Source organism: Ictidomys tridecemlineatus, chromosome 11, assembly GCF_052094955.1.
Source record: "Ictidomys tridecemlineatus isolate mIctTri1 chromosome 11, mIctTri1.hap1, whole genome shotgun sequence".
Taxonomy (NCBI): Eukaryota; Metazoa; Chordata; class Mammalia; order Rodentia; family Sciuridae; genus Ictidomys; species Ictidomys tridecemlineatus.
In genome coordinates this window covers 813,052-826,180 of record NC_135487.1, presented here as the reverse complement: position 1 = coordinate 826,180, position 13,129 = coordinate 813,052, and the positions used below count along the sequence as shown (strand labels likewise).

The window sequence follows — 13,129 nt, the reverse complement described above, 5'->3', positions numbered from 1 at the left end:
CAGTCCACGCCCGGCTGCTGCTCCAGCGATCAGACTGCTCGTCGCTGACGCCGGGGGTGGGCCAGCCGGGACCCTGGAGGCTGGCACGGTGTTGGCGCGCTGACAAGCCTTTGAGGCCCTGCGAGGCGGCGCTGGGACAGAGCCGCTGCCAGCCCGGTGCATCCCCAGGCGGCTCTGAGTCACGTTCGCGAAGCTGAAGCACTGACAGAAACAGCCGAGATCCGGCCACTGAGGGGCTCCTGTCCGCCCAGTGGGCCTGAGGGGCTGGAGACACTGGTCCCAGCAGGAGGCTGCTGCTGCCTGCTTCCTCCCCAGGAAACGGAGGGGCCCCAGCTCGTCCTGCCGCCTGCCCACCCAGCGCTTCCACACACTGGGGTTATTGTGACCAGGGAAGACAGGCGGCACATCCGACTTTCCAGCCTTCACAGATCCCAGCTCTTGAGTGGGCTTGTGCCTGGCAGCCAGTCCCCACGTCTCTCCCAGCCTCAGGGGTTCCTGGGGCTGTGGTGCCGTGCTGGCACCGGCTGGGCACAGGGCCTCCTCTAGGCCAAGGTGAGGCCGGTTTTCCCTGGGAGCCTCTTGGCTCTCTGTAGCCAGAGTTTTCTGGATTTAGAAACCCCAGAGCGATTTTTAATCCTGAGTTCTCCCAGAGTTGTTCTCCCTCTGGGGGGGCCAGCTGTGAGGTGCACCCCTGGGGCCCTGGCATGGCTTCATTCCTGTACCAGCTCCCCAGGCTTCCCTCCAGCCCCGTGGCCTCCGCTGCCCACACACTGCACACTGACCTCAAGTCACCTTCCAGGGACTCCCCAGTTCTGTCCCCTGGGGGCCACTCAGTCTCTGTGGGTGTTTGTGTGACACCCTTGCCCAAGAAGAAGGGGGAGCCTCAGGCAGGGCCCACCCCAGCCCCAGCCCCAGAGCCTCCTGCACTCCCACCAGCCCCCCGTGGCAGTCGCCAACCCAAGGACCCCACCTTGCAGAACGCAGGAAGCCGTGCTCTGAGCAGCCCAGCCTGTGTCCAGGCAGAAGCAGGAGCACCTTCCGAGCCCACCTCTGGTCTGCACATGAGAAACCCAGGAAGTTCTGAAGGTGTCATTCCTGAGTCCCTCTCCCAGGCAGGGTGTGCCAAGGGCTTGCTGCCCACCAGTGGCCAGGCAGGGGCTGAGGAATGAATGCTCCTGACACTTTGTCCAGGGCAAGACCCCTGTGGTGTGGGAGGGAGGCAGGCCAGGGTCTCCACTGTCCTCAGGACTCAGCCCTCACCAGCAGGAGTTTGAGCTGGGATTCTGCCACCAGTGCCCAGAGACCCTCACTCTCACTGCCCACACCAGGAGCAGCTGCCAGCTGACCTCTCCATCCTGCTCACCTCTGCACCTTCTGTCTAGAATGTTCTTGCCACCCCACCCAACACATGACCTCCCCTTTCCAGCTTAGTGCCCAGTTTCCGGAGGAAGCCCCTTTCTAGCTCTTCCAGAGGCCCTCAGAGATCGCCATCACTGGTGGCCCCCCATTTCCCTTACGCCCAGCCCAGCCAGGTCAGTCACCGCCCCTGGGATCACAGTTCCTGATTGTGCCTCCTCGCTCTTCCTTCCCACCCTCCTACCCCCCTTCCTCTCTCCCTCTGTCCTTCCTCCCCCCTTCCTCTTTCCCTGTCTTCTTCCCTCCCTCTGTCCCTCCTTCCTCCGCCCTCCTTCCTTCTCTGGTCTGACTCCATCCCAGAGTGAGCTCCTTGGAGGGAGCAACTGTGGGTATGGAGAGGAACAGGGGACAGGGGAGCCTGGTGGCCTCACCCTGTGGCAATAAACAGAGTTCAGCCCCCAAACCTCTCCCCAAGGGATTCAGCCCACAGTCCCAGGAACCCAAGGGCCATGGCTCTGTCCCTCTGATGTCCCCAGAGCCACTGCTGGGATGTTTTCCCTCCTTTTTCTTAATATTTATTTTTTAGTTTTCAGTGGACACAAATCTTTATTTTTATGTGGTGCTGAGGATCGAACCCAGGAGAGCACGCCACCGCTTGAGCCACCTCCCCAGCCCCAAACCTCTGGCCAGTGCCTTCACTAGTCCGCAGGCCTAAGATGCGGGTATTGAGAGACTGCAACAAACTGTTACAATGTGTCTCCTGCTTGGTAATCTCAGCCAGTTGGCCAGCCTTGGCTCCATCAGGGTTCCAAAGTTAGGGACAACTTCACCAGACGATGCAAGGCAGGCATATGTGTGAGGCTTCCAAGTGGGGACACCAGCTCTGTTCCCTGTGTGCCACCCACCTGGCCCAGCAGAGCTACTTCTCATACCTTGCCGGCAAAGGTCAGGCAGGCCGTGGGCCGCCTGGGAACCTTTCCATCCCTAGGGCAGAAGCTCAGTTTCCAGTGGCCTAAGTTGGCCTGTCAGACCCGATGGGCTCCTGCGTCATCCCCTAAGTGGCCAGTGAGGAGTGGTCAGGTCAGTGGCAGCCTGCCTGGCATTTAGCATCAGTGGGAAGAGGCCAGCAGGACATGGGAGTCGGCTTCTGTGTCCCTCCCAGGAGGTTCGAGGTAGGGACGGAGCAGAGTCCAGGTGCTGCCATGCTGCAGAGGGGCCAGGTGCGGGCCAGAACAGGTGGACTCACTCTGCCGCTGGCATCCAGGAACAGTGGCCACAGGTAGCCAGGCTGAGCTACAGTCCCGGGGACCCTGTGGCCCTCATAACTACAGTGTCCCCTCTCTTGCCACTCTGTAGACGGATGCCACCCTCAGCACCCAACGGCCTACTGGGGCGGGCAGGCAGCTCACAGCTTCCCTGCCTGTGCTCACCTGCTGGACACCCTGGACACCCCAGCAGACCTCACTTATCCTCCCCCAAAGCAACCTGTGCCCACATCAGCAGCCACCGCTGTATCCGAAGATTTCCAACCATAGGAGGGAGTGAGAGGGCGCCCCTGCACCTCCCAAGAGTGACAGGGACACACCAGCCTGAAATTCCAGAGGAGCAGCTGGCTCTGAGTCACAGGAGGGAGGAGGGCTGGAGAAGCCCTGGCCCCTGCCTCACCTCCAGCATGCTTCTGCAATCTCTCCTGGGATAAGAGAAGTTACCTTTGTGTTTCCTGAATCCGGGGTCTCGATGGAGGAAAGAGAGGCAGAGGGTCCCACGAACACCGTGCCCCAGTGTGGGCACAGTGTCTGGGCATAGAGGTCCGTGCCTGGCTTGCCAACCCAGCCTCCTGTGTGAGGCCTGCAGACCAGGTCACGGTGTGCAAGATGGCCTGACGAGGGGAGCCTGCAGCAAGGGCCCCGCATGGACAGGCCAGTGCAGAGGTCCTGGACCATCTGCTAGGAGACCAGAAGCACCCTTACTCCTGCTGTTACTCCTGCCTCTGGTAAGATCAGGGCCACCCCAGGCCTTGCCACGCAGAGTCCAGGCTGCCCGTCTGGAGCTGCACACCTGAGGGGATCCTGGGCTCCAGGAGCGCTCCTGTTGCCTCAGGAGGGGCTGCTTGCATCCTCAGAGTCCAGGCCCTGGACTGCTGCCTCACCATGCTCCCTGTGCCCAGGACCGGCTCAGGAGAGGGGAGCCGGGCGGGCGGCCTCCTTGAAGGGGTGGGTGGAGGCTCCCCCAGACCCGGCTGCCTGCTTCCCCGGGAGGGAGCACGTTTCTGTGGAGGGCCCCCGGCTGCATTCCTGCGGACACATTCCAGGCCCGTTACGGAATTCCACAGCGCGACCAAGAGCTCTTGTCAGTCCCCGAGTGACGTGAAATCGTGTCAGCTGCAGAAAACGGACTTGATTTAGTGGACGTGGCCCTGATTTTTCCCAGCCGCACACCAGCATTCCAAAGAGCAGCACAGCTCTGCCTGCATTTCCCCCAGCAATCCTAATTGCAAGCTTGGTGATGGAAAAATGCGTCTGCCTGCAAGCCCATCAGCCCAGCCTGGTCCAGTCAGCCCTGCGATGTGCAGGAGAAGCTAGCCCTGGGTGACCTTGGGCATAGTTGCTCCTTGGTGGCTCTCAGCAGAGGGCCAGCTCGCCTGGTGCCTGACACACGCTGGAGGCTGACAGAACCCCTTCTCCTCTCCGGCTCAGAGAAAAATGGGTTTAATTAAGACTTCCGTGATTAGTCATTTAATCAGTCATTAGGCCAACACAGATGGAGTCAATTAATTTTTTTTTTTTACTTCAAAAGATAATGTTGCCAGCCTGCGCAGCCTCTCTGAGCCGACCAGGGGCGACCACGTGCACCTCACTCCAGCCTTGCGTTCCCTCCAAAGGCTGCTGCTCTCCTGACAGGGAGACACAGTGTCCTGGGCTCCCACCTTCCTCAGCCTGGAGATGCAGGATGGTGGCCAGCTGCTCCCTCCTCCAGCATGAAGGGCAGCCCAGAGTGGCTTCCAGCTGGCCACAGAATACCAACCCCCAGGGACACTTTGGCGAGGGCGGCCAGGCTCAGGGGGCCTGGAAGAGGATGGGCACAGGGTCCTGCTGAGACCTTTCTTTGAACATGGGCCCTGGTCAGTGGCCACGACCAGCAAGATAGGCCCAGCCATGGAGCAGCCACACAGCCAGGGGCACGGGGCACACCAGGCACGTCTGGGCCCGCGACCTGAGGCGCTGACTGTCACAGAGCCCAGCGCCCTGCCGAGCACAGTGGGGGTCCGCAGACCCCATGGAGGAAGACCCTGGGATGGGGGGCACGGAGAAGCAGCTTGTAGTGCCCGTCCCCACCCCCGAGCACAGCAGAGAGTGTGATGGCCATGGGCGCCACCTCCCCCCGCCTCCTAGGAGGTGACCTCTGCTGAGTGGAAGCCTCCAGGAAGCTGCAGGCTGCGCTCGCCTCAGGCGGGGAACGCTGAGTGCCCACCGGGGCACCTTGCTCCTCTGTGTCCCACACAGGTCCAGCAGGTGCTTTCTAATTATCTGTAGAACCCACCCAAAGTGACTCTAGGCAGGACCCAGAGAGACCCACGGGATGTGGCGGGCCACAAAGCCGCAGGCCCCGGCCCGGCCTGCCCACCCCTGCAGCTCACCCGGGGCCTGTCCCTGGCTCTTCTCCCGGTGCTCAGAGACAGGGCAGGGATGAGCCCCGGGGCCAGGCACCCCAGGAGGAGGAGGGGCTGGCAGACCTGGGGCTTAGGGCTAAAGGGCAGTGACAAGGGAACCTCAGGGGCTGTGGGACTGAGGCCCCAAGGTCACCAAGGTCACATGGCCTCTGCTGCCCGAGCCCCCACCCCATGGGAAGCTCCTTCAGGCGGAGTTCAGGGACAGCCACAGGAGGGTGGCCTGGGTTCTTACTTCTCCAGACACCTAAGCCCTGTCCTGTCAAGCAGGAATGATGACCCCAGCAGGTGTGAGGCCGGCCGGAGCAGCTGGGCCCGCGGGCGAGCACACCCGGCGCCCTAACCCGCTAGAAGAATAGCCCGCGGCAGATGGGGAGGCCCAGGGGGCAGCAGCCTCAGCCCTGGGCGCGCCATCGCAGGTCTTCCAAATGGGCCACTGAGGTTGACAGCCTGCTGGGGACAAGCTGCTGGTGGCCCTGGCTAGTCCTGTCCCTCGGCGCCAGGCCCAGAGGTCATCAAGCCCCTGCCTTCTGCTGCCTGGAAATCGGCCACAGAACCATGGGGGCTGCCCTGGGCTGCACGGGGGCCCTGAGGGGCGAGTGCCCTGGGCAGAGCATGGGCCATCCTCCCTGGAGAAGGGGCCCGAGCTGAGACCGCGTCTGGGAACCAGGCCGCCACTCGCGCAGGCCTCAGGCCCCAGCGGCTCCTCCTCCTAGGGGTGCTAAGGAGGCTGTGAGCCTCTCCAGCTTGGCCCACAACCAGGGCCCTGCTGGGCTCTGGCAATTAGCTGACTGTTCTAATTTTGGAACTTTTTGTCTGGGCTCTCCCTGGGGCTGCAGAAAGCCTGAGGGTGCAGGTCCCCAGAGAGCAGGCTGGGCGCACCCTCAGGCTTCTCCCAAGCTGCCTGCCCTCCCACAGCCCACCTTCCCAATTCCTGGGCCCACTGGCTTTTTTTTTTTTTTTTTTGGTTCTAGGGAGTGAACCCACAGGCGTTTAACAATGAGCCACAGCCCCCCATCCCCAGCCCTTTTCTTTTTAAAAACAAAAATATTTTATTTAGAGACAGGGTTCCGCTGAGTTGCTAAGTGCCTCTCTAAGTTGCTGATGCTGTCTTTGATCCTCCTGCTTCAGCCTCTGGAGCTGCTGGGATTATAGGCCTGTGCCACCACACTTGGCCCTCTATTGGCTTTTTTTAAAAATATTTTTAGTTGTCGATGGACACAATGCTTTTATTTTATTTATTTTTATGCGGTGCTGAGGATCAAACCCAGTGCCTCACGCCTGCCAGGCGAGTGCTCCACCACTGAGCCCCCAGCCGGCCCCCCCACTGGCTTTTGACTCAACAGCTCCCAGTTCCCTAAGCCAGCGTCCTGTACCCATAGGGCTGGGCCAGCCCCAGGGAGCAGAGGCAGGTGCTCCTGGGCCCATCCCCCAGATCTGGCCCTGACCCCAGCTGCTCAGGTGGCTTCTTCTCTGGATGCCCAGAAGCTGGTCTGCCCCGAGGAGGGGACCCCTAACCCCTGAGTCAACACCTCTCTGGCCTGGCAGCAGGGCTGCCACTGGAAGACAGGCCTCGCTGTCCAGCCCCTGACCAGGTCAGGCGCAGGGCCTGTGGGGGAGGATGTCCCTGTGCCACAGGCTGGTAAACCGGCAGCAGCGACCGTTAGCCAGGCCCCTGAGCGGAGCTGCATGCCTCAGCCTTGGTACCCAGCCCCCTACTCTGCCCAGGGATGCTGGCTGAGGACGTCCGGTCTGCAGCCCTGGGGCCTCCACGCCACTGGCCTGGGAGACAGAAGGGAGCGTGGAGGTGGCTCCGTCCCTGTGTCTGCCCCAGGGGCCCAGCAGGAGAGGAGCCCCCGAGGCCAGCAGAGCCCAGGTCAGTGCCTGCAGGAGAGGAAGCGGTGGAGGCCAGGGGCGTACCACCAGAGAGGACCCGAGGAGCTGGGGACAGAGGTGGAGCTCAGGGGGCCGAGGGGGCAGGGCCCTGTGGAGGTGGAATCATCAGCCCCACCCTAAACACCACCGACAAGCCTCCTGAGGCAACACCCGAGGACTCATTATCTCCAGGCGACTCCAGGGCCTCAGGAACACTTGCAGGAGCCCAGGAACATCCAGCACTCCACCAGGTGAAGTTGGCAGCGTCGGGCACGGGATCAGAGACCACCGCACTAGCCGAGAATGCAAGCCACAAGGGAAGAAAAGCCAGCAATGAGATGGCCCAGAGATGAGGAGGAGAGGAGGGACGGACGGCTGGAGAGGGGCCAGTGTAGGACATCGAGGGCTCGCTGCCCCGGGCCAGCGGGAGCTTGCAGGAGGTGCGGACACCTGGAGGCCTGGGGAGGGGCTCCTGGCCAGGACAGGCTCATGCCCCAGAGACCCCACCGTGGCGGGGGCGGAATTGGATGAAAACTGAAGACTTGAGATCCAAGGACCCTCAGGACCCCCAACCACGGGAGCATGAGAAACCTCGAAGGGGTCATGGGGACCCAGGGGCCCGGTGCTGGAGCTCTGAGCCCACCCTTGGACACCAGCCCTGCGTGGCCCTGGCCAGCCTTCTGCCCCAGCGGACTCCAAGGATGTGTGGTTCTGACCTCTCCTGCCTCCTGGAGGCTGAGCCAGGCTGCACACACAGCGGGTGCCCGGTTGCTATCTGGGGTCAGCGGAACCCCTCCCTCACACTGCTGCGGCCCTGCGTTGCCCTCTGCTCTCCCGGGCCCAGCCTTCCAGGTCTCCACGGAAACTGGCCTCGGGTCTGACCACATGTCTCCCGCGCCGCTGCCCGTTAATCAGAGCCCCCAAGGGCTCCCTGCCCCCGCCGCCCGGCTCTTTCCTGGCTCTGCCTCGGCGTTCTCAAAGCCCTGGGGGTGCTTTAAAAACTCTCTGGATTCTTGTAACCCCGTTTATTTCTCTTAACGCTGGCAGCCTGACAGACTCTGGTTATTCTTAGTGCTAAATTATTTATCTCCCTTCCCCTCCTCACCCGCACTCCACGATCTTTAACATGGCTCCTGGGGCTCAGCAGAGGCCCATTTTTCCCCCACTCAAAATGAAGTAATTTTAAAATCTTTTGTCTTTAATTTTTTATCACCCAAACCATGCATGTGGTATTTGTTTATCAAGGGGTCGAAGCCTGGCCAGTCACTGAGTCCCGGCACTCTCCGCCTCTAGTTCTGCATTGGCCATGAGCCACTTCGGGGCCCTGAGTGACAGGAAGTCACTGGCCTCGGAAGGCAGGGGTGGAGGAGGAGGCTACAAACAGTACCAGCCTCCGGGCTCCCCAGACCCACTGGGACGGACCTCAGGAAACAGCCCAGCCGGACCCACCGGCCCTCGACCTGGAGCGCACACCTCCAGGCTGGGTGGCCAGTCAGCCCCTGTCCACTCATCAGGAGGCCAGAAAGGCCAAGAGCTCAGCCAAGGGACAGATGCCGACCACACCACCTGAGGGAGGGCTCTGCTGGCCGCACTTCCCTCCCTGGAGATGACCGACCGCCCTGGCAGGAGGGACAAACCCACCATCCCTCACTGAAGCTCAGAAACCACCTGGATCCCAGCAACTCAGGAGGCTGAGGCAGGAGGACTGCAAGTTCCAGGAGAGTTTAGCGAGATCCCGTCTCTAAATAAATACAGGAAGGGCTGGGGACGTCGCTCAGTGCGGCACACACACCCCTGGGTCAAATCCCCACTACCACAAAAGAAGAAAGGAGCCCGTGGGCAGGACCTCGGAGCCCCCCCCTGGAACTTGGGCTTGGGTCAGCAGCCAGTCTTAGGCACAGGCTCTATCCACCTCAGGGGCCGGGCAGTCTCTGGTGGCCAGTGTGGCCAGAGCGAGGTCACACCCCCTCAGCCGGAGCCATCTCCAGACAGGAAGACTCAGGCAGGACTGGCCACTCTCCCTTTACCTGCCAACTCTGCTTCCCGGACTCAGGAGGCTCCACGTGACACTGGCCCTTTGTCCCGGCGGGGGGTGGGGGTGGGGGGGACAGCCACATGTGGGTGCTTCAGCCTGCCAGCACCCAGCTGCCTGGTGCCCCTTCCGGACACAAGATAAGCACATCCTTCCGTGCCTCCAGCCGGCCCCAGGTCGCGGCTGCTGCAGAATGCACTCTGCACTGCCCTGGGCCCCCAGCTGCCCAGAAGCTGCACCTCAGTTCTGTGAGAAGGGGGGCGGCCCTGGACACAGACTGTGTCACCCTGCTGCCCAGCGTCCCTGGGATTAGACAAAGGGCTCATTCACTGAGGCCCACAGTCCATGGAGCAGAGAGCCGGGCCAGAGGCCACCCGGGGACTCTCTCCAGGAGTGGATGCCGTAGCGGTGCCAGAGAACTGTGAGCACTCTGCCTCTGAAGGCAGAGGAGGGACCCCAGAGAGCAGCCGGGCACATGTGCCTGCCCAGTGGCCCACGGGGACGCGAGTCTCTGCCTTCCTGGGGCCCTCATCACCCCTTCCTGTTTGCTGGCCCTGCTTTGGGTGGACGCAGCTCAAAGAGGGGCCCGGGAAGGCTCTCAGGGCTCTCTTCTCCCCGCAGGCCTGCTGGGACCACGGCAGAGCTGGTGGCAGACGCATACCCAGGTAGGGAGCTGTGGTGGCCCACGGTCAGGGCCCACGGGCATTCATCCACTTCTGGAAAGGCGGGCAGGAGTACAGCAGGCACCCCAGCCAGCCAACCTGCTCACAGTGGACGCCGGGGCTGCCGGCAGTGTGGGGTGTGGACCCCAGGCCCTGGGCCTGGGAGACGGGGCCCGGAGGGGGAGGGGTTCGGGCTGCTGGAGGGCCGGGCGCTTGGGCCCAGGAGGATTGGAAGGTGATGAGAATGTTCCAGAAGGGAAGAGGGCCGCCGTGGGAGCCATCTTGCCATCACAGAGGGGCCGCCGTGGCGGTGGCCCAACGAGCAAGGGCTTCCTGCAGTGAGGCCATGCAGGCGTGGTGGCAGGTCCAGGGAGACCAGGGGGCTCATGTTGGGCCCCTGTGGACGGACACCGGCTTTCCCTCCTGCCCTCGCCCCCCTGACCCCAGAGGCCTCACAGGGCAGAGCGAGGCCTGAGCAGCCGTGGACAGAGCTCTTGGGGCCCAGTGACCCCTGCAGGCAGCTTCAGGCCTGGGCTTCTCCAGAGCCTGGACCTCAGCCCCAGCCTCTGGGCCGAGGCCCCAGGCCCCAGACAAGCTGGATGCCTGCAGCTTCCTCAGAGGAAGAGGACACCTGGGAGGGCTGGGGGACGGGGCAGCTGACGTGCGTCCAACAGAGACAGGCTGCCTCTGTCTGCCTGGCCCACAGAAATGGCTGCTGCCCTGCGGCTCCAGGATGTGGCTGGCGGCCAGCAGGCTCCATGGCCCAGCCCCACCTCTCCAGAGTCTGGGACGGCCTGAGAAATGGACGCCTCACACGGCTAGGATTGCTGGCAGGCCCGAGGTCAGCTGAGACAGGGCCACCACTCAGCCCCAGGTCCACAGCCCCCACTGTCCAGCCGCCCCAGAGGAGTGCTTAGGCTGGGAGAAGGACCAGGATTTCGGGCAGGGTCCCTCATTGCTGGACAGCAGCCCTCACGTGGTCCACTGCTGAGCCCACAGGAGGCTCTGAGGAGCCCCGGTGTGTGCGCTGGGCTCCGGGAGGAGCACCCAGGGTGCTGGGGGTCAGCAGGCCCTGGGAGAAGGATCATTTGCCTGGGACTCATTCCCAGAGCTGTGGCAGCTCCAGGGAGTGAGGGGCCACCCAGGGGCCAGGTGGCACCAGACCCAGGCCTTAGCATGTGGCCACCGCCGGAGCCCCCTCCTGCCAGCCTCTTCCATCCGATGGATCCGGTGCTGAGGACCGGGGTCAGATCAGGCCTGCAGCCTGGGTTCCCCGGCCACTGCCCAGCTGAGCTCACCCTGGCTCCACAGCCAGCCGCCCTGGCCGGCTGGCGCAGCTGCGTGTTCTGGGGAACGCCCCGAGACAGGCTGCTTGGGAACACCCTGGCCCGCTGGGGAGGCTGACCTGATGCTGGCCGCCCGGCTGCAGAATGTGTCCCTCCCCCCAGGCGCCCCAGCCCAGGGTGCAGCCCCCAGAACCGTGGCTTCTTCTTCTGACTCAGGGAACAGACTCCCGGCCCCTGAGCCCACTCTTCCTGCCCCAGGAATGTGCAGGCGTCCCCAGCCCCCGCCCGGCCGCCAGGAGAGCGGCCCCTTTTCCAGGCCTGGCGTCTGGAATGTCGATCTGCTCCGCTCAGCTGCGGCCACATTCCTGGTGTGAGCTGGGCCAGCCTGGGGAGCCTTTTCCCTGCTCTGGTGCCAGCCCCGGCGGGCGCAGGGGAGGGGGAGAGGACCGTTTCTATGGCAACCTCCCTTTTTGTTATTTCTTATTTTCTTTTTTATGGTTTCTCCAACTTTGAAGCTCTCCAGACAGTTTACAGACTGCAGAAAGGAAAAGTCCTTTTCCTGCTCGGCAGCCCCCCAGCAGGCAGCCCCCAGGCTCCCCGAGTCCTGGATGGCCCCTTTCCCGCATCGGGCTGGGCCGGGGTGTCTAAACCAGAGCAGCCACGCCATGCCTCAGCGGCCTGCTTCCTTCAGACATTTTAGAGGAACCAAGTAATTTTCCTCCTGAAAAAAGTAGGAAAATGTTTCCAGGAGAATCGCTGAGCCACATGGCCAGTTAGCTGTGGGTGGACCCCCAGGGCCACTCGGCTGGGGGAGTAGATCAGTAGGGCCAGGGCCCAAAGGCTCTCCCTCATCGTCTTCTTCCAGGATCACCCACTGACCGTCCAGGGGGGTGGCAGCCGCGTCCCAGGACACCTGGAGCCCCGGGTGGGCACTGGGCAGGGTCCTGAAACAGGGTGGCAGGTGAAGATCACAGGCCAAGGGGCCTGGACAGGGTGGGCAGGAGCCTGGGCGACCGTGTCCACCAGGGGCCCCAGGACCAGCTCCACCCGTTCCCTGTAGGGGAGTATGTGATAATGATTGATGACGTGACCACCCCTCCCTTCCTGGGCCACACACTGCCCACTGCCTTCAAACACCTGCGGGTCTTGGCCAAGGGGACCGGCCAGAAGCCCCAAGACCCCGAAGAAGGCGTCAGATCCTGAAGCCAGAGGCAGCTCGTGACACACCTAAGAGCGCAGCACCCCGGAGGCCACCTTCGTCTGGAAGGCAAGTTCCTGCTGCCTCCCCAGGAGCCCATGTCCCATGTCCCCCGGTGGCCTGAGCAGCCTGGGTGTGCAGGGCTGCCCACGGGAGTCCCGTGGCCACTGGCTTCAATAAAGCACTCCACACCAGCTCCTGAGTGGCACGTGCATGGCCCTCCCAGGTGCACATGTGGGTGGAGCTGGGAAGTCAGACAGGGCCCACAGGGCAAGTAGGGTCACTTCTGCACCCCGTAACTGGGGCCTTTGCTGCTTGGCCAATGCCCTTTGAGGCCTGCACATCTGCCCCATCCAGGCCCTGCCCAGGCCAGAAGCCTGCATTCGAATTCTCTGCCAGCTCAGGCTGGGGACAGGGGTGGCCCAGCTGCCTCTGCCAGGCACTGCCCACCCATGCCAGGTCAGGCTGCAGCAGCAGCAGGCAGTGTGTCTGGGTACCACCTGCCGCGGTGATAAAGGAGGGTCATCCAGGGGTTTCTTTGCTGCCCCTGAAGGGCATGTTGGCCACTCGGTCTACCTGGATGACCTCTGGAAGGGCCTCCTGGCTTGGCCGTGCCCTCCTGGACTCCGTGCAGGCCCTATGTGCTGGCCGTCTGTGCACTGCCTCACTGCCTCAGCCTGATGCATGCTCTCCTGGTCACTGCCGGCAGCCAGCTGCTCAGCTGGCCATGCACCACCTCCCCCAGGGAGGAGTAGGCCACAGGGGGCCATCCAAACCCAGCTCCTGGCCAGCTCTCTGCGAGGTGGCTCTCCATCCCCAGCCACAGCCCCCTGTCCTACCCCAGCAATTGTCCCCTGTGCCCACAAGGGGCAAGATGCTGCCCTGGGCCATGCTCTCCTGCCCCACACACCTGCCTCCACCTGCCTGCACAGCAGCCTCATCTGGAGAGGCCCAGCACCCCGAGGCTCTGGGGTGAGCAGAGCTGAGCCCCAGGTGTACCCGCCCCCACGGGGAGCAGGGCAGGCAGTCCTTCTCCACGCCTCCCAAAGCCCA

General features: G+C 63.1%; 1 protein-coding gene across 7 annotated transcripts in view; it reads left to right on the top strand.

Annotated features, from left to right (window-relative positions):
- The window catches only part of Morn1 (MORN repeat containing 1), a 49,179-nt gene extending 36,909 nt beyond the window's left edge, over positions 1-12,270 (top strand). For 5 of the 7 annotated variants that reach the window (XM_078025042.1, XM_078025047.1, XM_078025043.1 and 2 more), the window contains one exon: positions 2,713-8,088. In XM_078025042.1, coding sequence (XP_077881168.1) covers positions 2,713-3,055 — 343 coding nt within the window. In that variant the 3' untranslated portion in view covers positions 3,056-8,088. Of the gene's footprint in view, positions 1-2,712; positions 8,089-9,551; positions 9,596-10,298; positions 10,404-11,938 lie in introns of those variants that run through there. The other 2 variants (XM_078025044.1, XM_078025045.1) reach the window with 2 other exon arrangements.
- Positions 12,271-13,129: the final 859 nt, after the last annotated feature.